Source organism: Athene noctua, chromosome 4 (genome assembly GCF_965140245.1).
Source record: "Athene noctua chromosome 4, bAthNoc1.hap1.1, whole genome shotgun sequence".
Lineage (NCBI taxonomy): Eukaryota > Metazoa > Chordata > Aves > Strigiformes > Strigidae > Athene > Athene noctua.
This window is the reverse complement of record NC_134040.1, coordinates 55,665,648-55,690,712: the sequence shown is the minus strand read 5'-3', so window position 1 is coordinate 55,690,712 and position 25,065 is coordinate 55,665,648. Positions and strand designations below refer to the sequence as shown.

Sequence of the window (25,065 nt, the reverse complement as noted above, 5' to 3'; positions counted from 1 at the left end):
GTGGAGGATCTGATGTACTTCTTGCAAAATGCCATATTTGTTCTTTCTATTTTCTAGTTTGAAAGTTCATTTTCTCACAAGCCTTCATTGTTTAACAAATTCTGGCAAACCTATCCATCTGCAGAAGAAGTTTTACAGGTAGGGGAATGTTGCCAGGGTAAACACAGGGTTTAAACTAATGCTTTAAGGATTTTGTATCTATTTAAGTTCAGTGAGGTGTGGGTCATTTTCTGACATTGTTCAGAAAAACTGAAGGCTTATTTGGCCAAGTCATTAGTTGGTCTTTCATGGGAACAATATTTCATAATTAAGAGCCAGAGTCTTGGCTGCTTCTGTAGCTCATGCATGCTCTGTACGTGATGTAGAAATATCAGAAATACTGAGACACTGCTAGCGAGTGTATAGTAGATGTCACACTGATGTGCAACCAGCTGGGAAAAATGAAGGGAAGACTTAGTTTCAAGTTAATTCAACTATGTAATAAATTAGACTCAATTGCTTAATATCTTTTCTTGTGAGTCTATAATGGCCTATGGTCCATAGGCCTGGGTGGAAATAAATCAAGTAGACCACAGCACCTGGGGAAAAACCAGCAAAGAGGATTACATAGAAGATATTTCACAAAGTGACCCTCTGTTTTCTTTTGCCGTTTGACTGAGTTGGGAGGAATCTTGTCTGTTCTAACATTTTCCTATTTCCTTCTCTATCTAGAGAATAAAATCAGGTGAGAGCTTAGAAGGCTGTTTTCATGTTATTAAAACACTCAGTAGAAGACCTCGAAGTTGGACTCAATGTGTGGAACTAGCAAGAGTAAAATTTGAGAAGTATTTTAGTCATAAGGTAGGTAAGGCCTGGAAATAAGGTGTGATAGACTGATGAGGATTTTAGAAAACTTGGTAGCCCTAATAACCAGGTTTCCAAGTCTTTGCACTTCCGTCTATTCATAAATAATGAATTGTACTTGAAACTTCAAAATGCTGCATCCCCCCCTCTTTCTACTGTAGCACTTTTAAGTCTGGTTTATTAACTCGCTCCTAGTGGCTCTATTCAGTAGTCTTCATGGAGTTTTCTTGGCGTTTTTCCAGTGCAGCAGGATTACCAGATGTCTTTTACTAAAAGACAGTGGCTTTTTGTTTCCCCCACTGAACTTCTGTTACTGAACTCATCTTCATATCCCTGATTTTCTCAAAGATGTCACAGAAAGGTTGGCTGAAATAAGAGCCAGTCATTCTGAGAAACTGGTCCCCAGCGTTGCTTGAAGAGTGTGTGTGTGTGTAATTTTGTAGGCAAGATGTGATTCTGATGTTGCATATTAATAAACATGTCTGCGTGTATGAAAGCCCTGGTGGTAGTTACCACATAGAGAAAACATTGCATTCCCAATTGTGAATCAGTATGCAAGAATCCTAAAGTGACCACAGGGTGGGGAAACACTTTACTTGTTGGATTAAGTGCCTTGCTTGGAATTGGGACAGATGAGGTGACAGTGTCATCTTTGTCCTGTGAGTGAATGGGCAAGTCACTCTGTCTAGTAGTACTTGTGTCTTTATCATCTTAATGCAGCCATCTTAGGTTTTCTTCACTCTTTAAATTCCTTCAACTACATATTTGGAGTGTCTTTAAAAGCTACATCAAGATTCACATCGTTACTAAAAAGAAGGTTTGATTTAGTGTGGTCATGTCAATCTGTATAAGACACATTACTAAGGCTACTCTGGCTTTTCCTCTAGGCTCTTCAGCTCCTTCATTCATTTCCCCTCGATACACGATTAAAAGATGGAAGTAAGTACAAATACCCCTTTGCCTGTTGTGAATTCATGGTGTATGTCATGCGTTGCTGCTCCTGACTCCTTAGGATTTCATCTTAAGACTGTCTTCTTACCAGGTTTGTTTTGGCAATCACCGAAGAGGCCACCTTTCCCAGTGAAGTTTGAATTTAATGATCCTTTGTAAGTATGGTACTGCCACTGATGCATTTTACAGCATCCTATAGAACTCACCCTGCAACAGAAAGTGCAAGGCAGTGGCTTTATAGCACTAGAAGCTGGACTGGTACTTGATGGGTACTAGTGTGTAGTCTTAACACTGTGGCAGATTCAGTGAGCTGTCTTGTACTTTCGCTGCAGGTAATTTAACTTCCACTGACTTGGGATTGAAGGGTGCGTGGGAAGTTCTGACAACATCTAATGTGAAATGGCTTAGAACAACCCATTTCACTTATTATATGACTACAGAATTGGTGACATATTGCTGTCATATCTGCTTGTCCCCACTGGCCCACATGAAATGCAGGATGTGCCAAATTAAATTCACTAGTAAAAATGATCTACTGACCCTTTTCTTCCTCATCGCAATTTGGGTCTGATCTAGATGGCTTGCATATTACAGATAATTTAAATTTATCTGGTTGAAGGATTGAAAAGCTTTTATCTGCTGCATATCTACACCTGCTTTGAGAAACTGTTTGGATCGCTGGTTTTAGTTTGGGTGAAAACTGAGATCATGGCAGATATCAAAGTATTTCTGAGGTGAAGCTTTTTATTATCATATTGATGTCATGGGAGCATTTGTAGTTTTTTTCCTGACTGCAGAGGTTAAGAAGAGACAGTTTTCATTAAATAACTCTTCACTCATCAAAGTTTGCTTAGTTTTGGGGAGGACTTCCGAGTCCTTCAAAGTCTGTCATCTCTTTTGTACTGTGTGCACTGAAGGGTGGAAATTCTGTTACTCTGTGTGTGTTTTCAAGACCTCTTAGAACATGATTGCAAATCTTTGGGCAACTGAAGTAAAAACCCAACCAAACAAAAATAAATACCTTCCTCTTTTCTTCAGGCACTGTGGTTTCATTGTGAGTGCAGCAAAACTCTTTGCAACGGTGTACTGTGTTCCCTTCACAGAAAAGGTAATCCATATCGTAACAGTGTTCCAACCACGTAATTTGGATGTACATGTTCAGTTCTAGCCTTATGTCCAGCTGCCAATTCTTTCCAAGAACTGGTTAAAGTGATTCTTAAAATAATCTATCCTTCAGCACTGGCTGTTCAGTAGCCACTTATATTTAGTCTTCCTTATTTAAATCCCTAACCTGAAGAGGAAATGAGTAGTGCATTGTGTATTTTCAATAAGCACTGAAATTGGGAATTCTTATTTTGATGGACCTATTCCCTGGGCAATATAATAACTGAACTGAAAGAAGATCTCTTTATGGCATTTTTTTAACTGTCTTAGCTATGGTCTGGGAGTTTTATTTTTTATTTCTCACAGCCTCTTGCTTATCCTCCATTTTTCTTGTTTCCCTTTTTCTTTTCTAATTGGATCTTCCTGTAAGTCATGTTTACACTTCAGTTCTGTTCAGTTTTCAAGTGCTAGGCACTTCACACTGCTCTGGTTCACTGTGGCAACTGAAATACTACTTGGTGTTTCAGTAATGATGTTTCACTGAAACATCATTGAATGTCTGTGGGATGTTTTGGTATTCTTTGAAATGCTACTGGATATGCAGTCTTTTTGCAGGGGCTTTTTTGAGTTGATGTCAATTTAAATTGTTTTTCTTCAAAACCATAAAAAGGATTTGTCAGAGGAAACTATTTTGAAGATTATTTCAGCTGTGAAGGTCCCAGAGTTCAGACCTTCAAACAAAGTAAGTGTGATCTTTAGTTTAAAGAAAAAAAAATCCCCAAGCAGTGTCCCACATCTTTAACTACTTGCATTGATGCTGATGAGCAATAAACACAAATTAAAATGGATTTGGGGGAAACAAGAGTATGGCATACGGGACTGCTTTAACTTGATACAGCTAAGGTATCTATGTACCAGATGCTAAATGCAAGATGTGGGGGGGTTTGCCTTTTGCAAATGGCTTGCTATAGCATTATTTTCCATGCATGAGTGTGATTGTAAGTCTGCAAGCTTTTTTAAAGTTTATATCAGTCTCTACTATTTTATTAAAAGTAATAAAATTTTGTTCGTAAGCAACTTTAAAGCTATCCAAGACTAGTGTCAATTTGTTACTACTTTCTAGGTAATATAAAAGAAGTGTCATTACTTTTATTTTTGAGGTGTTCAAACCAGCTTAACAGCTTAAGAGTTACCGTGCAGTAGCTAGCATTTGTCATAATTTAAAATTAGTAAATATTCTAAGGGCATTTTCATATTTTCTTGCCCAGTGTTAACACTTGTCTCACGAATGCTTCTCTTGTGAGACAAACCTGATATTTTGACTTGAAATCACAGAATGGTTGAGGTTGGAAGGGACTTCTGTAGACTGCCTAGTCCAATTCCCTTCCTGAAACAGGGACAGCTGGTGCAGGTCAAGGACTGTGTCCCACCAGGTTTTGAATATCTCTGAGGCTGGAGACTCCACAGCCTCTCTCTGCTACCTGTGCCAGTGTTCAACCATCCTTCCACAGTTTTGGTTGGGGTTTTTTAGTTGTTTTTTCTTTGAAGTATTTTCTTATGGTATTTTATGCACTTCAATTTGTGCCTCTACCCCTTTGTCCTGTCACCGGGCACCAGTGAAGAGTCTGCTTCTGCCTTCTGTACTTTTACCCCATCAGATATTTATACAAGTTGATAAGATCCCACTGAGCCCTCTCTTTTCTAGGCTGAACCATCCCAGCTCTCTCATCTTCTCCTCGTATGAGAGATGCTCCAGTCCTTTAGTGATCTTTGTGGCCCTTGGCTGGACTTGATCCAGTAAGTCTATGTCTCTCTTGGACTGGGGATGAAAGACTGCAAGGAAGACAGGGAATCTAGTACACTTCACACTTGTTCTGTACAAAATTCATGTATTTTATTACTCAAACACTGCACACACTTGCAGGTTGTACAGACTGATGAGACTGCAAGGAAACCAGATCATATTCCAGTCAGCAGTGAGGATGAAAGAAATGCTATTTTCCAGCTGGAGAAGTCTATACTATCCAATGAAGCTCTGGAAAGTGAGTAGTGCAAACTAGCTTTATAGCTTAGTAACATCTTGCAGTTGCACTGGCAGTAGTATGATGTTCAGGTCTTTGGATAAAGCAGTTCTGTAATTATGCAAGAAGAAGATAGCTGCTATCTAAAACTTTTTGAAGTGCCATGCAGATAACTGTCCTTATTGCTTCACACTGAAGCTGTACTTCTGAGATTCCTGCAAGTTTTAGGCTTCTCTGTTATACTTGCATGTAAGTACAACCCTGATGACAGTGAGCAAGCAGCAGGGAATTGAACTCTAAGGAGGGAAAGGGTGTTGGCTAGATCCCAGATGGACCGAAGGTGATTCTGGTATGAGAAGGTTGAGCGTTACTACTTACAGGAATCAATCTGAAATTATTCTAAACTGTGAGGGTTCTTAGAGTCTTCTGGAGCATCTTCTAATTATGTTAAAATGAGCATGCTTGAATCCCATTTTTGTGCCTGGCCACATGAAGACATCACTGGGCAACAACTACATGCATACATTTTTAGCTCGTGAACCCAGGGGAGAAAGATAAGCTTAGCTCTAACCCATCCCGTGGAGTGTCAGCCCCAACCCCTGTCTCCCATGCTACTGAGTCCATAGTGAAATAGTTACAGGTAAACAAGGCTCATAGAGGGAGTTCTCACAGGATGGGAGCTATAATGAGGTGGGGTGTGTAAGAAACATCCTTAGGACTGTCCAAAGTCTAATGCTCTTATTATGAGGAAAATCAAATTATGAAGCTCTGTTGATATTTCTTTCATTACTCACTTTTAACAACTGGTATTGATGATTGATGGGGCATTTCTGCTTCTAGCAAGCAGACCAAGCTCCAGAATGTGAAATTTTTAATTTGTAAGGCTCTAGTTCCCTATAAATTATGTTTAGGACATCTTCAATTTTCTAATAATTTTTGCTCTTTTTTTTTTCATGAGCAGATGATTTGCAAATGAAGCCCATCTCCTTTGAAAAAGATGATGATAGTAATGGGCATATAGATTTCATAACAGCAGCATCAAACTTGCGAGCCAAGATGTACAACATTGAACCAGCAGATCGGTTCAAAACAAAGCGTATTGCTGGAAAGATTATTCCTGCAATTGCAACAGCTACTGCTGCAGTGTCAGGGCTGGTGCGTATGTTTTTTAAAATGCATACTTCTTTTTACTGTTCCTTGGCCCAAACCACTGTTGTCTGGATATTAACACTACCCTGATAGAGCCTCATTAAAGAAATGTGTTTATTTCAAACTTAATAATATTTTTATTTTCATGTACCAATACGGTTGCTCTTGGTTATAGATGTATTAAGCCCTGGTGCTTCTTTTCTGATTTGATGACCAGAAAGAGGAGTTGGAGATCAGCATCTTGGTTTGTTTTCTGCACTTAATGCTAACCTTGGTCAGAGCGCCGCTGCCAAAAGCAGAAAGGATCCATTCTGTAGTAGTTCACATCCATGCACCTCAACAGAACTGCAGGCTTTGTGGAGGTGTCTTGAATCTAACAATTTCAGAAGAGTCCTACATTAGAAGACTTTTGAATGTTTTAAATACTTTCATTAGCAGCAACAGAATTTATTTCTGTGGCATATTGGGTTGCATTTCCAGGTGGGATTTACTCTGCCAATTGGACAGCTACTTATTAACAATTTACTCTGTAGTTGCTGGCCTCTTCACTAAACTAGTGTTGATAATGCAGTAACTAAAACCTGCGTTTGGTCTCATAGTAGTATGGGATTCTTATTTACTGCAGGTTGCACTGGAACTCATTAAAGTTGTGGGTGGCTACCCAGCTGATGCATACAAGAACTGTTTTCTGAACCTAGCCATTCCCATAATGATCTTTACAGAAACTGCTGAAGTAAGAAGAACAGAAATCAGGTAGGAAGAACAATAGCAGAAGGGCAGTATTTGGAAACCTGGTAATTGATGCTTAGAACTTTGTGAGCCATTACAAAAAGTGTGAAATTTGTAGTTATTAAATCCACAAACCAGATTAAGGCCTTATGTGCTCACATAGCAGAACTATGATGGAACCACAATTTATGGTCATCTCCAATTAAATGTTATAGGTATTCAAGGTTATTTTGTTGTTGTTCTTTAAACTTGGAAAATCATGAAGCACTTACTACTTGCTATCAAACTCTATTATCTGTTTCCTACATACTGCAAAAGGTGTAAGTGATATTCTTTGTACTGTCAAGGGTGTCCCATAATGCATTGCTTGAGAACTTCCTGTTTGGAAAATGCAGCACATGCTCTTCTGTCCTAATTTTAAAATAGTGATTTTAAGGGCTTAGTTTTGTTTTCAGTGGAAGCTGTTGCTAGTTAGGCTTTAAAAATCTAGATGAGTTAGATATGCAGTGTGGTTATTAAGCATCCTGTCTGCAGAGACTGGACACACTTTTGCATCTTAGTCAAAATGAGCTGTTTTTCAGTAGGTCTGAAAACTCAGGAAGTTCATTGCCAGATACCACGTTTACACAGAGTTCTTACTGTGCCTTGTGCTTAGCCAAGTCAAAAGACTGGAGAAATGGCAGCAGAGAGGGAAGAGATTTTTGCTCAAGGTGAAACAGGGAGTCGCTAAAAGGCATGACAGTTCTTCAGTACATGTAAGAGAAGTGCCTGAGTTCATATTCTAAAGTAACAAACAACCTTTTTCTTTTTAAAACAGAAATGGGATATCATTTACAATCTGGGACAGGTGGACAGTTTATGGGAAAGAGGATTTTACTCTGTTGGACTTCATAAATGCTGTCCGAGTAAGTTAGCTACTGTACTGGGTTAATACAAGATGAGAGGGAAGTGTTTTCTTGTTTTGGGTTGTTGGTTGGGGTTTCCTTAGGTTTGTTTGTTTTCTTTTATCAAGTTACTGTTCAAACCAGAGTAATTCTAGAAAGAATTAATGTCAACAGTGATGTCTCTAAGTAAATGTGTCTGAGCCTATTTTCAAATTCTTTGTTAATTCAGTTGGCTCAAATGTATCTTAAGACTTCTGTCAACATCATGCATTAGCAAGTTTTCTGGTTGGAATCCTATGATTTTGAATAATTACTTCTGGTATTAGCAGTAGTAGCATCTACTGGCTTGTGCAGCTGTTCTAGTCCTTTAATAAGTTTTAATTTGTGAATTCCAGGAGAAATATGGAATTGAACCAACTATGGTTGTACAGGGAGTCAAAATGCTGTATGTTCCTGTGATGCCCGGTCATATTAAAAGATTAAAGCTGACGTAAGTATAACTGGGAGATGTCTTGAGGGGTGCGAATGCATATACAAATTATTTGCTGATTGTATCATAAGGGCGTGTGTCTGACAGCAATGTTTTCTCTCAGAGTGGTTGCTAGTCATTAATACTGGGGAAAGAAAGAGGGTAATTTTTTCCTTTTGGAAAAAAAAAAGAGAAAGTGAATTAACTTCTGTGGTGAAGACAGGACACTTGTAAAATGCTACTCTTAACTGATGAATGCCAGAATGAGAAACCCAAAGCAGTCTGACAATAAGGTTTTTGGGAAAGAATGTACCTTAATTCGAGAAGAACAAGACTAATCAAACCTTCTTAAATTAGAACTTATGGTGATATTTAGCAACGTAGCTCTGAAAGAATGAAAACACTTATTCGGGAAGGAGTTAATGTATTGGTTGCAATTGAGATTTCTTGAAGTCTGTTCAGTTTGTAGTAATTCCTTGAATTTCTAGCTCACTTTGTCACTTAAAAATGAAGACAGTCGTGAGGCTTTGCAGGGCTGCTCACTGACAGGAAATTGGGATATAATAAACTGAAAGTTTGGGAGGATGTGAGTGCGGGGCTTTGTTTTTTGACTGATAGGCCTTTGCAAAGTAACAGCCAGATCTCACCCAGGTTTAGCTGTAGCTTTTATGTTGAATGAACTTGTTTAGCTCAAAATTTGTTCCTTACAGCTCCTGTGAAGTGTGTGCTGATCAGGGCTCACAGGCTTTGCTAAAGCAAGGGGATGCATTAATCAGTACTGTTTTCAAGGTCTGTCAGTAGGTAATCTCAGGCAAAGTGGTATATGTTATGGGCAAGCTACTTCAAAATTCCAGAGAGTGAAAAGCTTCTAAGTTTGTAGTGCTTTTAGTGTGTCTGGCATACTAAGATGTGAATTTACAGCCTATCTCAAAATAAGTTTTTTATATTCTTTCTCCTACAGCTGTATAAATCATTTGGAATGAGTGGGGTGTGTAACAAAGTCAAAGGCATGGTGTGAAGCTGCCTTCTTGTGACTATCAGGATTTGTTATTACCCTGAAACTTGGTTCAAGATTTCCATGTAGTTACAGCAACTTGGGGTTCCATTACAAGCAGTCCCCAAAGCTTTATAAGATATGCTTGCACAGCAAACTCTGGTCTTGTTTGTGTGTTTGTTTTCCTTAGTGTTTAAAATCTTTCTCTGGCTAACATAAGCATTGCAAGACTGTCTTTATTTAGAAGTACAACACTGAATGGTAGCATACTCCTTAAAAGCAAGTTTTAGAGACATAGTGATCTGCCTTGCTCTGTAGCTTGGGGCTTCCTCATGCAAATGGATATGACCTCAGTATATATGCTGAGAAGAGGCTAATGCCTTGTGTTCTTGCAAATGAACTTTGGGGAAAGTGGCTTTTTGACCTGTGTGCTAAAAGCATAGCCAGAAGGGAAATCCTTCTCTAAGTGACCTCTGAAGAATAGAAATGAGTGACTGTATTCCCCCAGCCTCCTAGCATTTGAGCTGGCCTCATGAACTAGTGCTCCAAGTTGGCAAGAAAGTAATTCTGAGACATCTAAATGTATGAAATGAAAGTGATTGACCTTCTACTTCAGTATTTTATTGTGCAACTTTCAAGCAATAGCTGTAGCTTTTGAGACTGCGGAGAGCAAAGGGGAGAAGTTGCACTAAGACATGACACACTTACCTAGTTTAAACTCACATTGTGGTCATGAGGGAAGAAGTCTCAGATCCTGGCTGGTTTCCCCCCCTCATTGCTATTCACTTTGACATTCAAGGACTTAACAAGTCCTGACTCCAGTAGAATTACATCCCATCAGAACTGCATATCTAATGTTTGCACTGTAGTGGTTCTCTGTAATAATACATTAAAACTAGCCATTGTTGGTGGACTGAGAACTTACTCCTCCTCACTGACCAAAATTCTGCACAGAAAGTGAACTTTGCCTTGTGCCTCAGTAGGACACCAAAGAGAAACTCTGTCAGTGAGGAACCCCATCTGAAACTGGTCATTTTCTCTTTTGTACTGAGCATTTGTTAGCAAACAATGTAATAGGTTGCTAAAGGGCTAAGTCTGTCAAGAAAATGAAATACTATTCCTCAGGTGGAGAAACAGCTTTTGTGTCAAAATTAAAAGGTGGCTTATTCTCCAGTTTAGTCTGGTTTCTAGCATGTTTGGCTTTATTGCTGGCAGTGAAATTCATCCTAGGCTGGCCCTGAATTCTGACTGCCAATCCTCCTTCTGGTCTGTTAACAAACTGTTCTTCATTTCCTTGTAGGATGCAAAAGCTTGTGAAACCATCAGCTGATAAGAAGTATGTGGATTTGACAGTATCATTTGCTCCAGAGACTGACGGAGAGGAAGACTTGCCAGGACCGCCAGTGAGATACTACTTTGTTCAGGAAGACAATTGATGGTAGAGACACAAAAGTCACTCCTGGACCATTTGTTCTGAAAGGAGTGTGCTAATTTTCAGCTATTAAAGATGGTACTATATGTTTCTTTTTGGTGAAGCCTTAATTAAAACAAATGGTGAAAATCAGTGGCTTTGCACTGAAGACAAACTGGATTTGTTTCATCTCCCGTTTTCTTCAAACCTGTTTGCTCAAAGGAGGTTTGGTCACTCCATGAGATGGAATGTCCAGTATGATCCTTACCTTAAAGACAAGATTTGTATTAATTTGTGGGGAGCTGAAGAAGTCAAGAAGAATGGTGAACTTAACGAATGGTCCCCATGTGCAAATTAGGCACTGCTTAAAGAAGAGCAAAAAATGGGGAAACTGCCATTTTATGATACTCCTGGTGTTCTAAGAACATCTCTAATCCATTTCATATGTTACTTAATTCTCAAACAAGAGTTTCACTCTTGCCATCTACATGTGAGATTTAATCTCATCTGGAAGGTTTAAAGTCCCACTTAAAAGCAAATGAACTGCTTTATTGTGTTGTTGGTGCTCTCTTTTGCACAGTGAGTGATGCTGTGTGTCAAGCACCTATCTTATGTCAGTCTCAACATGGAAACAGGGAGGCAGGTCTTGAGTTAGGTGTAAATTGTCACAGCTCCCCTGAAGTAAAGAGAGCTGGAGTTGGTGATTATCTGCACTGAGACTGTTCCTTGGGGAATACTGCAATATGGCGAAAGTGGAAACCTATTGGAAAGCTGAGTTAACACTTTCAACAATAAAACTTTGTCTTCAAGAAAAAGTCAGTGTTTGGTGTAGTTGAGCCTTTCTGCTCTTACCAAATCAAAAACACTGTAGCAAGTGATAACTCTGAATGGAGGAACTGGGAAGTGGCTCTGGATGTTTATCATAGCAAACAGTTTTCTCAGCAGCTTCTTTTGGTACCATTTCCTTATAGCAATTGATTATGCTGTACAGCTGTCCACGGGACAAGTCTGAGTCACACTGAACACTGAGGTTTTTATTGTCATCAGTAAGTTACTAGGATATCTAAGTATAAAGAGTTTTCTTAATTAGAAATAATTAGGAACTAGCTTTGCTGGTGTGGTGAGACAGAGGTGCATTACAGAAACATCCATGACAACCTTATTTTCTCTTATCATTTGAACACTGGATAGTTGAGCTGGCAGTTCTTTTTTTCTCCCAGTGATGGTAGAGTGAATTGAAGTTTGAATAAAAGCTTATAAACTGGAAAACCTTTCAATGTGTTTAAGCTTTAGAGACTGTGATTGCACATTTATCTTCTGCAGCTGTTGCAAAAGCTACTGGCAACTTGGCTACTTATCCTTGATCATAATTTTTTAAACTTTAGGAATATCTTCACATTTAATGAACATCATTGGTTAGGAATTTCAGCTCTCCTTTTTTCCCTTCTTGGTTAGTTGCAGTCAGGAATAACAGCTATTACACTGGGTACTTGAACACCAAGTTGTATGGAACTGAATAGCTGGAATCAACAATTATTCCAATATTTGGGATTTAGTCATATGTGTGGGATATCTTCTGGAAAGTGTATATAGTTTTACAGTCAGTCTAGTTTATAGATATAATTTTCTAGATTAATAATGCTGCTTTTTAAACTAACTTCATTTTTTTTAAGATCTACTTTTAAAGAAACTTTGAAACAGGAGAAAAGATGACTATATTTAGAGTGCAGAGAAGGCAGAAGCAGACAGTAAGTTACCACTTCTAAATAACAACTAAAACGTATTTCGCTGTGGCAGGATTTGAATCTGACCTCTTAACTGAAATCACTGATTAGTGCTAAGGATCACTTAAAGACTTAGGTCAAGTCAAAAGCACTATCACCTCTCATAGTTGGAGATTGGGAAACAAATGAAACTGAGTAGGGACACTCTATTACATTAGTGTGGTGTTAACACTATGCTTATGCTTTTGAAGTAAGTAGCATATAGAAGTAGTAAAGTCTCAGTACCTTGCTAGAATGCCATTGGATGGTCCTCAGGGTTTAAAGTAAATTTTCAGATATAATTAATGGTGTGGCCTTCATTAGTGACTACACATGCAGCTTTGTGAGACCCTTGCCAAAAAGTCCGGGTCAAGGTTGGCCAGAATTTACAGACATCGCTGTTACCCCTTTACTGCTCTTTTTGTGTCTATCTGTCGGATGGATGTCTATTCTGTGGGTGGGTTCTGCTCAGTTAAACAGTTGCTAATGGAAAAACAAAATGCATGATGATATTTATTAGCAGTCATTTAAAATTTTCTGGATATAAGTTAACATAGGTAAAATCTTACAAGTAATCTAAAGAGGGTTTTATCTGGAAGAACTGTGCTTATCAAGTGAGTCATTAAAACTGTTTTAAAACTTTCTGAATTGCTCATATGGAGAGTGACTATTTATACTGAAGGTTGTTCAGGGTGGAGTGAGCTGATTCAGTGTGAATTTGTGTTTGATACAGCCCATTTCTCAGTCTGTTACTGCTTTTTATCAAAAGTCTCAGCAGGTGCTCAGCATAATCACACTAAAAGAGCTCAATCACACTGGGCAAGTGAATTTCAGAGTGCTGGTCTTCCAGATCTCCAGTGTTGTCACTACCAGTGCTAGCAGTACAGAAGCTCATAGCACTACCTGGAATCTGAGAATTACTTTTTTCTTTTTTTTTTTATTGTAATGAAAGTGTGTGTGTGTCTAATAAGACATGTTTCATGTTCTATTCCCATGGTGCAGCTAGAGCTAGCTATCTTCCTGAAGCAATGGAGAACTGTCTTTCCACTAGAACACTTTTAATAGCGTTCCTTCAAAATTTTATTCTTTGACAGAGCACTTGACTTGCAGAGATGAAGTTTTTTATATTATAATAGTATTAGAGATCTTTCTCACTGAAATGCTTTCATACAGAGTTTGCTCATATTTTCCTAGTTTTCCCTTAATTTCTCCCATTCTTAATAGTTGCAGGCATTCAGCACTCAGTTCAACTGTTCTCTGTGATTAATCGTGGGTTTTTTAATGCTAGTAGTAGTGAGGATTCTGCATGAAGATCATGCTACTGTTAACAAGACTGTTTTGGCAGATCTCATGGATTTAGGGCTTTACCTATACAAGGAGTAAAAAGTACACATTTTCAGTGTTTTACCCCCCCTTTTCCTATGTATGGTGAATGTGAATGGTTTTGTTTGGGGGGGGTTGGGGTGTTGTTGCTTTTTGTTTTTTGTTTTTTGTTTTTTTAAAAGTGCTACATAGAAAGAACAAGAACAACTTTGGTACCAGCTGTGCCTGTGTGAATGCAGAAACCCTGTCACCTGATCACAGCATCTCACATCCTGAAATACTGTGGTTTTGAGCAAGGCAGAGAGTCTTGGATATCTGTCTGACTTATGTCAAACATAAGTAAAGGCTTTAGATAAAATTCTTAGTTTTTCCTTGTGTCTTTGAAACAATGTGGCTGTAGGCCAATTGTTTTAGTAGTTAAGACAGGAACTGAATTTCAGCCAAATGCAACTAGTTTATTAGCTTGAAAGGTTTATCCATCCTGTTAATTATCTCCTGGTTTGCAATTAAAGAAAGCATACTCTGCTGCAGCACAGTGCAGCAATCTAAACCTTTGTCCAGAGTTTGGTAAGTTTTGACCAGATAGCTTTTGAGAGTTTATTTTAGTAAACGTGTCTTTTGGTATCTTTTGTGTGGTTGATGAAGTAGCTTAGCGTGGGTGTTTACCCAGGCTGCAGAAAGCTTACTGAGGCTCAAGCTTAAAGGTGTTATGAGTTACAGTATTGATAACACCAGCAGAACTGTCTTGCTAGTAAGTGAATCATTTTGTATGGCAAAAGTGCGATACAATAAAATATCAAGTTCCAACTTCTCACGGCAATACACAAGTTTCAGTTTTCATGTTGAGGAAAAGCTGCAACTCTAACCTGATGCATTACCGAGCAGCACCATCTTCAAAAAATGATCATAAGTATTTTCATGAAAAGAAAGTGCTAAAGTCTCATGTTATGTTTGTCCTTTAATAAATATAGTGGCTGTGTCTACATATATTCACACATAATTTATTATTTAAAACTATACAGGGCATTCTTTTAAAATAATCTTCCCAAGCCTTGACTGACTTCCGTAATCCTTGAAACGAGTAATAATTTATTTGTGATTCCCAGCTGATATCAAAGGAACATGACAATCTATCTTGGTCTGAGAATAAGAGCAACTCTACCTAGAGCCCTCCCTGTGTGTAGTGAAGGCTCTAGCTGCCTCAGTACCTAGAGCATAGCTGAGCTCTGTGAATGCTCCCCCACCACTGTCCGAGAAGAGATGCGGTTTATTTGGTTGGGTTCTTTTAAAGAAAAAAGCTAGGCTCTGGAGCTAGTCATTTACACTAACTATGAAGGAGTGTAGCTCAGCAGTGGGTACCCATCCTGTAAGCACCTAATTCAGTCTAGCTGCCTGGCAGAACTTAAGAGGCTCAAAATACTAAACTTGGATCTTACTGCTGATGGCTGAAGTTGCTTGTTTTGAAGGCTGGATCCCCAGTTTCCAGGAAGATGGATGTTGTGTCTAGGGTTCAGTAGGATTCCACAGCTGTTTAGTTTGATCAGCAGGGCTCTCCATGCCCCGCTGCCTTCCCTCCTTACCAGCTGTGCAGTCTTGTCTTCCTTGTGCACTCACTGGGGCTTGTTTTGGCCCATGAAGAAGGTAGTTTGGAGAACTTAACCAGCTGGGACACTAACTTTATTTTTGTTTAGTTTCCTGCATTAGCTCACGGCAGAGTCTGATGAAGACCCCTACTGGCACGTAGAAGGGGTGGGAATGTTCATCTGGGCAGGAGATGCCTCAGTTTGCTTGAATTTATTCCCTCCATCAGTTGCATAATATGGGAAATGCACCAGCCACCTTACTTGGGACGTTCCATCTCCTGTAAGGGTTGCGTGACCTTGCAGAGCACCAGGGACCCCCAGTTTAAGCTACCCAGACTTGTATTTTCTGCTTTTTTTGTCTGTATTGCACAGTGCTCAAAGGCTCAGTAGAGGTGAGGTATCCCTGCTGTGTCTGTCGGATGTCATAAATGTCTCTGATATTGTTACAAGTGAGTAGACAAGAAATGGGGTTTTTAACATGAAGAGTTTATTGCACTGGTATCCAGTGACAGCACTGAGCACACAACCACTGTCTACCTAATTTCAATACAATATTCTTCCATTGCCTTTTGCAGGGACAGTGTGCCCCCTCTTTCCCACTCTTGTCTTTTCTTCTTTTTTCACAGGAATTGGGGTTATTTGCCCTCCTCATATCTCAGAAGTTTCTCTGAGAGAAGCTGCATCATATTCTTGGTTTAGGGCCAACAGATGTTCTGTTGATTGAGAAAGAGTAGCTTGGGGAATGCCTTCTGTTTACCTTCAACAGTATGGAGTTCCTGTGCTGCTTCTCGTGTGTGTGTCTTTTAGCAAGACTGTTCCTGTGTGTGCCTTAAGCAACTAACTTTCTTTCAGAACACTGGGTCCTCTGCAGCAGCATGCGTCTCTATAACAAACGGCTTCAGGTTCCCTTGGGTTTGGGTCACAAAGTAACTGACAACATCCTGAAGGCTTGGGAGTGTCACCTGTTTCACCAAAACAACAACAACAAAAAACAAGACAAAAAAAAAAAATTAAACCATGCCACGTGTTGAGAATACATTTTTGAAAACATGCTGGCAGGCTGGGATCCCTAGCAATATTTGTCAAACAACTGATACTAGATTTCCATCCAGCATTTGGATGCTGTGGCATCTAGGACAGCTCTCTGAAATCTATGGTTGCATTTTGACCCTTGAACATGTAAGTCCTACCCTTCCATCAAATGAGTAAACAAAGCAAAAGAGAGTTCACTCTCTGCACTGTTGTGCTTTTTAATGACTGCTGGTGCTTTTTCAGCAGATGGTTTTACAACAGATGCTTTTTCAAACCAATAGGATGTTTCTCAGGCCATGAGTTAAACATGTTTTAAGAAAAGTGCAAGAAAACGGTTTTAAACAAAACAACAGAGTCCATGCAGTCTTGCTCAAACTTAAACTGAGTTAATTTTATCTTAATTTTATTTCTCCAAGTTAGATGGAGTGCATTTTGAACTTCTCTAGCCGCAATGAGAGCTAGTTTTCGGGCTTAGTACTGAAGCCTGAGTTGAAAAAAAAAATAAAAATGAAGCAATCTTGGGTGTTTTGTGAGTGGTTTGATTTTATTTTTGTTAGAGAGAAGATGCTGATGTGTGGGTTTTTTCCCTACTTGTTCTTTGAGATTAGGTTAGTTGGACTAACAAGAAAGGTGAACTCTCTGCATGCTCTACTTTGACTTACAAATTATAGTTAGGAATTTACTAGACCTTTTCTAATTTTCTGCAAAGTCATATTTATTACACCTGCTTAAGAATCTTCAACAAGAGAATGGCTCACCTGTTTTTCCAATTTGATAATATAACTTGTTCCTGTGGACATCACTTTGTAGTGCTTTAAGCATGGGGCACTGAAAGAAAACGAAAGTTGATATGCTGCCTGAAATGAAATACTTTTTGATGTATTGTTGTCATTATAAACTCCTTTTTAGGAGCAATTGCTGTGCTTTGTAATATCCCCAGAGTTTACTGAAGGTGTGTGCAGGGTTTGTTTTTTCCTGTTTTTAGTTTAGAAACACTGGGTATTGCAAAAGTCATTCCTAGTGTCTCAGATGCCTCTTGTTCTGAAGCTCTGCATAAACATGGCAATCCAGTTGAAATGTGGTGTGTTTTTAGACTAAGTTACTGTTTGAAAATACTTGTCTCTAGTTTTTCATTCATTTTACAAAGTGGTATGGCTTGTTCCACTGTCATTCTAAGTGATGATTTCTTAAACTGAATAGTGTTTCATGGCAAACAGGGGAAGCCCATTTACCCAGGAAATGGGCTTTTGCTGGATGATCTTTACTGTTTCTTTGTTTAATCTAATTGGCTTTGGAGGAGGAAAGAACAAAGGAATCAGTCTCAGGCCCTCTCCTGCTACCTCATTTGCCCTCTCAAAATAGCCTGAAGGTAGGGTGTATGTTTCACACGTCAACTCTGGGAATTAAGAATTCAGCTTTTAATACAGTATGTACTAGTTAAGAATGGGATGACATTGTGGAATCAACCTACTCCAGCTTGTGCCGGATGGTGATTGCGTAGTTCTTGCTGTCGCTGCCAGGACGCAGGATCAAATTCCCACATGAAGGGTTCTTTTCTAACATCTCTATTGCTTCTTGCCGAGACACGGCATAGAAGCACCTGCATAGAAGGGAGGAGAGAAACAGCATGAATGTGAGTTATGCTGGCAAGGCCACATCATTTTTGAGCTGTGTGAAGAGATGCGATCTGCCAGGCTAACACCTCTTCACAATGCTGGGCTTATCCAGGGCAACTAGCCATGGCTGCCAAGAGGCATGACATCTGGAGGACTCTTGCTGATGAACGCTACTATAGGAACATAAATCAGGACAGCAGTGCTTCGGCCTTCTCAGAGACGCAGTGAAGCTTTCATACACGTATGATGCTTTCTGGACCCTTGGAAAGAATGTGAGAAGAGTAACCTGGACTTAACCTTGAAATTCTCAATGGTAATCAACATTTTCTCAGAAGGGCAGATACAGCAGCCCAACATGTGGCTTTCTGAAAAGTTTTTTAGGCATAGCAATACACTGCACTCAGCCTTTTCAAAGCAAAGCATTGTAGGAAAGCTGCGGGAATAATCTGTCCCTTAGGAAAATCTGTAAAGGCCTTAAGGTAGATTTTGTTCACTGAATATTATACAACCCTTGTACAATAGCTGAATTTGGAACCCCTGCATGTAAATAATACTTTGAAAGAAGAAGAGAAGGCTCTTTAATCAGGTTGAGGTTCGTATAGTTGAGTCGGAGCTTACGTTGGCATAGTAGTCAGTGTACTGCTGGGAGGGCTTTTCCTGCTCAAGGATGCGCTGGGACAGTTGTTACACATAATCCTTTTTTTTTCCTTCTCTAGCACTTCATGCATTCTTCTAAGTTGCCCAGGTAGTAATGACTCATCTGGTGGAACTGACAGCTGAAAATGAACAGCATAGTTGAAAAAATGAAAGTGTCAACAAACATTGTGAGCAATTGTTTCTGTGTGCATCATGGCTAATCTCTGAGTGCAGCTGCTGTGCAGAAATCTTTCTTACCTGCTTGGTAATCTGGAAGGTTTGGATATGCCTTTGCATTGAATAAAATGCTGCACACATTTTTTTGTTAAAATAGTGAAATAAGGATATCTGTGTCCTGATTTAGAAGAAATGTCCATTGACAGAATTAGGAATGATGTAAGAGTCCACAATATTTTGCAGTTGCTATACTGCAAAAGGCTGTGTAAATGAAATTTAACCAATTTTAGCCATCTTCATTTTTTTATATGGTTCAGCTAGACCAGTGTAAAGTAATTTGTGAACAAACTTCCTTTATTTTTCCACTGGTCAGTATTAAAGAGGGTCTTGCTATTTTTAAAGTGCATTTACCTAAGAAGAATACTAAAATAAAACACAGGGCTGAGGGGGTTCTCTCAGATGTGCAGTTTGGCCACTTGTTTGGTTATGTCTTTATCCCATGATAAAGACTTAGTTGTCTCTCTCAGAGCAGGCTCCCCTTTTCACAGTTGCAGGGGATGGACTTGTGCTAGAAGTCTTTTCCTTCCTGGACAGCAAACAGTGGGTTGGAAACTGTCTGACTAGCTACCATGGCAGAGTGTGTATTGCACATGAGCTGGGCTTAAATCAGCCTGAATTTTGCTCTCCTCAGGAAAACAAAGCAAAAAGCAACAACCAAAAAAAACCCAACAAAACCCCTGAACAGCTTAGTGTGTAAGAACACATCAGAAGCCAGACTTTGTGCCTGTGGAAGCCACTTCTGGCATGTGTGAAGACAAAATCCCCTTACAGACACTTCTGACATGAAGTGAGATACAAAATTCTTCCATACCTTTGTTACGGTGAGAATAAAACCTTTCCATTCTTTCCCACATTCACAGTCATTGGCCTGAGAGAAGAGAATATGATGGTATAAAAACTACAGCAATAACAAAAAATGTATGATATTTCGTGAGGAAGCCTCAAATAACTCTCATCCTTTTCCATGCCTGGAAATGAGCTCCCTGCCAAGTTCCATCACAGCCCAAAACCCTGTACTTCCCCAGTACTACATGTTCAGTTAGAGGGAGAAGACAGAGGCAGGAAGGTAAAAAAATTCTATGCTCTGTTGGAGTAAAAGGAGGTTATGTGCATCCAAGGAGAAGGCCATGCTAAGGAGATAGGTGTGCCTCAAATATAAAAACTTCTAGATAGGCCCTGAGCACTGCAGTCTGCATGGCTTCTGAATGGTGGGGTGGTCAGATACTTCATCCCCTTTTTGGTTTTACAGGTATGTGAGCCAGTCAGTGTGATACTTCCTGATTTCTCTTGTACATTTTCTTGTTCAAGTTGTTGCTTGTTTCATATTCCCAGATCCTTCTGAGAAAAATTTGTGCTGCCTTGAGGGGGAGTTTCCCTGGTGTTGGGTTTCTATGCCCTGCCTCCACCCGCCGACTGCCTTTTAGTGCTGCCTGGCTGCAGGTTGTACATTTTGCTGTCAAGAAGCCAGCTTGATTCCCATACCAAAATGGTGCTCTGGGTATCTGTGTGAGATGGAGTAAAGTATTAAGTAGTTTACAAATCACAGCTTTCCCCTTTTTACCTTCAGTTCAAGTTCCCCATTTGGCAGCATCAGAATGAACTGTGCAGAGTTATTTTCATCTGGATAAACACTGGTTGCTGACGTCAAAGCTGATATATCTACTTTCTGTGAGTACTAAGGAGGGAGGAAAAGAGAAATATCACAAATAGTAATTTTCACCAAAAATCTAACTGCTTTCTGAAGGAATTGTTTAAAAGAAAATAGACTGAACCTTTTTTGTGCTAGAACTTGGGTTAAGTTTCTGATAGACGTGCCAAAGCTCAGTCCTTTGCTTTTGTTTACAGAAGCTCTTCTCACTTCCCATCTTAATCTTCATAATCACAGATTAAATCCACAAGACCTCCCTGAATATTTGCTTTGTGACCTGAACTAAGCCCTTAGCTGGAGTACAGTGTCATAACACCAAGCACTTCTTTCTCAGCTGCATAAAGGAGGGTAATGTTACACATCATAATAATTTTACATTTGTGCACAGCTGAAAAAAAAGCATTCAGTAAAATTAGGGAGCAATGTGGATACTTTGTAGCTTAGGTGCCCAAAAAATACTCCTTTTTTGTTCTGATGAGGCAAACTATTATGCTGTTGTTTGTTTCACTCTGGCTTTTTGTGATGTCAGCCTTTCTGTTACAATGTTCAGTACTATTTTCTTGGACTATGGAGATGAGAGAGGAAACGATGCTAAGAGATGCCTGCACTACATAAGGATTACTTGATGAAAATAACTGATGAACTTAATCAGATGGGTAGTTACAAAGATAGCAGGTTACTCACAGTTGGGGCTTTCTTATCATCATAAAAGAAGAGTGTAGTTCCTCTGAGTTCTGTCCAATACGCTGTAAATTCCTGTTGAAAATGAGGAAGTGCCAGTTTGTGAAGATGATCTTTTTAGTTCCCACAAAATGCTGAAAGTGAAAGAACTGCTAAGAAAAAACTGTCGTCATATGTTAGCTTTCAGTGGTTTAAATATCGTTAAAAAGCAAGTATGTGTTTTGTAGGCAGTGTAAGAAAAAAAAAGTTCAGTAAATAACTCCACAGGCAAAAGGATATACAGGCTCTAGGCTTTGTCTTCTAGTATCCTAATCCGGCATGGAACTAGAAAACCTCACGTTTAACTAATTTAAATTTTTTTAAACATTTGACAACAATTAGTCTAACAATTTAAAGGGAGTATATAAGGGAAGAGAAATACATTTTGAATGCCACTTTAAAATCTTGTTCTTGCTAAAAGTGGAAAATAGTATGACGTGAACACATATAAAGACTCCAGTTTTCTGAACACTATTCTCTTGAAGTGTCTGTCTGCATTGAATTTTGATCCCGACAGTTTACTTGCTATAGGGAGATCATGGAGCTTGATGGTCGTCTGACCTACTAACTGGGCTTCTTGCATTTGAAGTGGTATTTTACATGCTTTGTCTTTAAATTATGTGTAGTAGTGCTCATAAATCAACACCATGCCGAGGTAAATATGATTGTCTGACTCTTCTAACTTCCCTATTGCAGTCATGCCAGAGTGACGGGAAAGGTTTTTCTATTTTCACGTGACCCTGATACCTATAGCTATTATAGGACTCTAAATTGGGAAGGCAACTTCTGTAAAACAGAAACTCTGTTCTAGTTTTCATTTTACTTACCTGTTTTGTGATTAGGTTGTACCTGTTTGGTTTTTTTGTTGGTTTTTTTTTTTTTTTTAGGTGGGGATTTAAAACATGGTTGCAAAGATTGTGAGAAGAAATGACTTGTGAAGTCTGATAGGTCATACAAATTAGGATGAGCAACATGCCCTAGAGTATCCTGCAGGTGATCCTTGCTCTTTACGCTGCTATCTCTTAACTAGTCTTTCTGGTGGTTTGTATCAAATTACTAGCATTACTAGCATTCAGTCTCTGGACCCCAACATCTGAGCACTGCAGTGTTGTGTTAAGGTAAATATCCTTGTTAAACCATCTGTCTCTGGCAAGTTACTGAAGGCTGTGAATGCTTGCTGTGGTATGGGGCTGCATGTCATGGGAAATTTTTGAACTGCACTTTATGAAAATGCAGTAACAGTAGTTGCCCAGGAGTGCTTGTTATTGTTTCACAGCCATGAATATGTTTTTTCTCTTGGGCGTCTGGTCTCTCAAAAGTGATAATACACCTCATCGATTCACATAAATCTCTTCAGATTGGCTGCATATTATTGCTCTGCCCTGTTAGTCTTTTTAATTCCAGTATGGTAGTTACTGAGTTTCAGGAGGAGGGATTATTCAGGGGAAAAATAAGGTTTTACATAAACAGATATAAATAAAGGAATGTAACAAGGAGCTTTGTTAAACTTTCAGGTGTTCTTCTGCTAAATACAACAAAGCAATGTATTGAATAATTTCTAGTGTTGCAGAAGAATTGATAGTGAGATTATTAGCCCACTTTTTGTTCCTTTGAGTTCTGTTTTGTGTGGTACTTGGTTGTTCCTGTGTTTATGAACCACCATGATATTTTGGTCTTTTGATTGTATCTAACTTTAGCACTGCGTGACTCACTTTCTCTACTCTGTCTGTGCTTCTGCATCTACAGAGGTGAGTGTAGGTAGGGTAAAAACGACTTTGTAATTCTAAGTACAGGTACTGTCATTATCAAGTTCTAAAAAAGGGGCAATCAGCTTGAGTAGGGATATGCTCTGAACATACATGCTATTGTAACATACACAAGCATGTAGGCATTTACAGATTTGTGTCTTAAGTAGTTATATTGGGTCAAAAAAATCACACATTTTCCTAGTTAGCCCATGTATGTTAAATCATCAGCCCTTACTAACAAGAAGAAGGAAAAAAAAGATGTAGAAAATCTCATATATACTTCAGGTGGCGTGTCACTGAAGACTTCAGTATGGACACTGTTCTCCAGTAAACAGAGAATGCATCAGAGCAATATAACCACGTCAAACTTTGCTCTTGGTATTAAAAATGTTGCATTAGCTTTTCACCATGGCGATAGCTATGAAATCAGTCAAACCCAATGCGCATTTCAGTATGTAATAGTGAATTATAATGTATTCCGGAGATATTGTTGGTTACCTTACATAATTTATTTTATATACACAGCCTCCCCTCCATAATAGGAACAGAAATAAACAGATACCATTATTTCAGTGCAACCATTTGTGTCAGCCAGTGCTGAGAAACATTTCCCCCCACAGACCTGTAGCTCCCAGCAATACATTGTTGAAGAAATACTCTGACACTTCCTCGGACTGCACGCCTTACCTGGCATCTTGAGTGCCGGACAGACAGGTAACCTTGCAAGTACAAAGGCAGACCAGTGATCCTCTGCCTCTCCTGGAAGATTTGCCGGGGAGCTGGCTGAGGGGTTTCCTCAGGCTGCTCCCTAATGCCTCTCAGCATCCTTTAGATATCTCGGCTGGATATTCTCTGTTGCTGTGCTCCTTTTTTCCCCTTCACTTCTGTTGCGCTGAGTCTGCTCCGTATCAGCCTCAGTCAGAGAACTCGCCTTGGTGAGAGGGGGGAAAAAGCAGCACCTCAAAGAGGAAGTCTCCGTATTCGTTTTTAGGTCAGCACACGCCAACAACTCTTTGCTTGGTGGACGATCATGGGAGGAACCAAACTGAATGGATTAAAGGCATCTTTTTCCTTTAGAGTGCACTCCTTGGGTTTTCTCGAGGGAAGGTTTTCAAATGCATGTTGGTACAAAAGTGCACCATTCCTGTGATGGGTGTCACCTGGAGGTCATGGCGGAAAAGTCTCCTTTCGATGGCTTACAGCACTGGACTTTTCATGGGCTGCTGCCACTGGGGAGACTGCTCTTCAGCTGCCTCTGAAATCAAATTTAAAGTTTTCATTTGGAGAATGGATTAATTTTGAGACTGTCAGAGTTGAACTTTCTTTAGCAAATGGCTAGAGGGATTACAGGACATTGACAGTAATATTGGGAAACAAATCTACCTATGTTTTTTTATAACTGGCAAGGATAAATCAACTTTGCAATGTGCATGTAGGAAGACTTTTGTTGTGAAAGAGCTAATTAATATACCAAAGCCTTTAGAGAAATTATGAAGGGAGATGGTAGTTCAGGAATGAAATGTTGGCCCTAATGAAATAAGGGGTGAAATTTCCATCAGTTTCAAAGAATCATGATATTTAACTTAGTTTCTGGCCTTTCCCTTAGTGGTCAGAAAGAATAGGATGGTAAGACTTGGTGTTTAGATGCTGGTTGCCACAAAATGCAAAGCAAACATTATTTAAAAAAAAAAAAAAAAAAAAAAAAAAAGGACTTGTTTTTATCGAACATCCTTCTGGTCTTTTCTGTTTCTCAGCTGTGCATAGGTGTAGGATGAGTATGTAATTGGTCAGTAAGGTGATCTGTGATAGATCAGATAGCTGCTGACCAACTCTTGCAGAAGAGGGGTTCAGCCCTACATATGAAAATAAATTCTCCATATCATCATATCATCTCTAAAAATGGCTGGGGACGGGTACAAGTTCTCAGATTTTGACTGAATTGCAGATTTTTGTACGTGTTCTCTATTGATTGTGGTTAAAGGTCAGAATTTGACTTTATTGTTGAATGTTGCAGAAAAGCTAATGAACATGGGTACCTGCACCTCTGCTTGGTAAGGCTGATGATGACAAGCCAGCACTTAGTCCACTGCTTGCTGTTAAGAAATACTAGGCATTTAAGTAAGTTTCAAATAGAATGAATCACTTTGACTTAGTTTGATAGAAAGAAGGAGACAGAAACCCCTGGCCAGCAAATAATCCAAACT

The 25,065-nt window shown here is 39.2% G+C and overlaps 2 protein-coding genes across 6 annotated transcripts in view; one reads left to right on the top strand and one right to left on the bottom strand.

The window, feature by feature from the left end:
* The window catches only part of UBA6 (ubiquitin like modifier activating enzyme 6), a 33,921-nt gene extending 20,310 nt beyond the window's left edge, over positions 1–13,611 (top strand). For all 5 annotated transcript variants that reach the window (XM_074905406.1, XM_074905407.1, XM_074905408.1 and 2 more), the window contains exons 23-34: positions 58–138; positions 712–840; positions 1,731–1,782; positions 1,886–1,949; positions 2,833–2,902; positions 3,569–3,640; positions 4,823–4,940; positions 5,881–6,074; positions 6,694–6,821; positions 7,615–7,702; positions 8,077–8,171; positions 10,445–13,611. In XM_074905406.1, the coding sequence (XP_074761507.1) occupies positions 58–138; positions 712–840; positions 1,731–1,782; positions 1,886–1,949; positions 2,833–2,902; positions 3,569–3,640; positions 4,823–4,940; positions 5,881–6,074; positions 6,694–6,821; positions 7,615–7,702; positions 8,077–8,171; positions 10,445–10,580 (1,227 nt within the window). In that variant the 3' untranslated portion in view covers positions 10,581–13,611. The remainder of the gene's footprint in view (positions 1–57; positions 139–711; positions 841–1,730; positions 1,783–1,885; positions 1,950–2,832; positions 2,903–3,568; positions 3,641–4,822; positions 4,941–5,880; positions 6,075–6,693; positions 6,822–7,614; positions 7,703–8,076; positions 8,172–10,444) is intronic.
* Positions 13,612–16,072: 2,461 nt separating this feature from the next.
* On the bottom strand, positions 16,073–23,686 carry STAP1 (signal transducing adaptor family member 1). The gene is made up of 8 exons (XM_074904462.1): positions 23,549–23,686; positions 21,078–21,149; positions 20,307–20,420; positions 19,557–19,613; positions 18,491–18,648; positions 17,728–17,856; positions 17,015–17,084; positions 16,073–16,186 (listed from the first exon to the last, which is right to left on the bottom strand). The coding sequence occupies exons 1-8, from the start codon at positions 23,684–23,686 to the stop codon at positions 16,073–16,075; spliced, it is 852 nt and encodes a 283-aa protein (XP_074760563.1).
* Between the last annotated feature and the right edge of the window lie 1,379 nt (positions 23,687–25,065).

What these genes read in the sequence shown, in the direction of transcription:
- STAP1 (XM_074904462.1), bottom strand. Translation starts at nt 23,686, where the DNA reads ATGCTGAGAGGCATTAGGGAGCAGCCTGAGGAAACCCCTCAGCCAGCT. An exon ending in TCCGGCACTCAAGATGCCAG is followed by an intron (nt 21,150 to 23,548) that starts GTAAGGCGTGCA and finishes CATTTTCAACAG; the next exon opens with GAATTTACAGCGTATTGGAC. An exon ending in ACACTGACTACTATGCCAAC is followed by an intron (nt 17,857 to 18,490) that starts GTAAGCTCCGAC and finishes CCTTCTATGCAG; the next exon opens with GTGCTTCTATGCCGTGTCTC.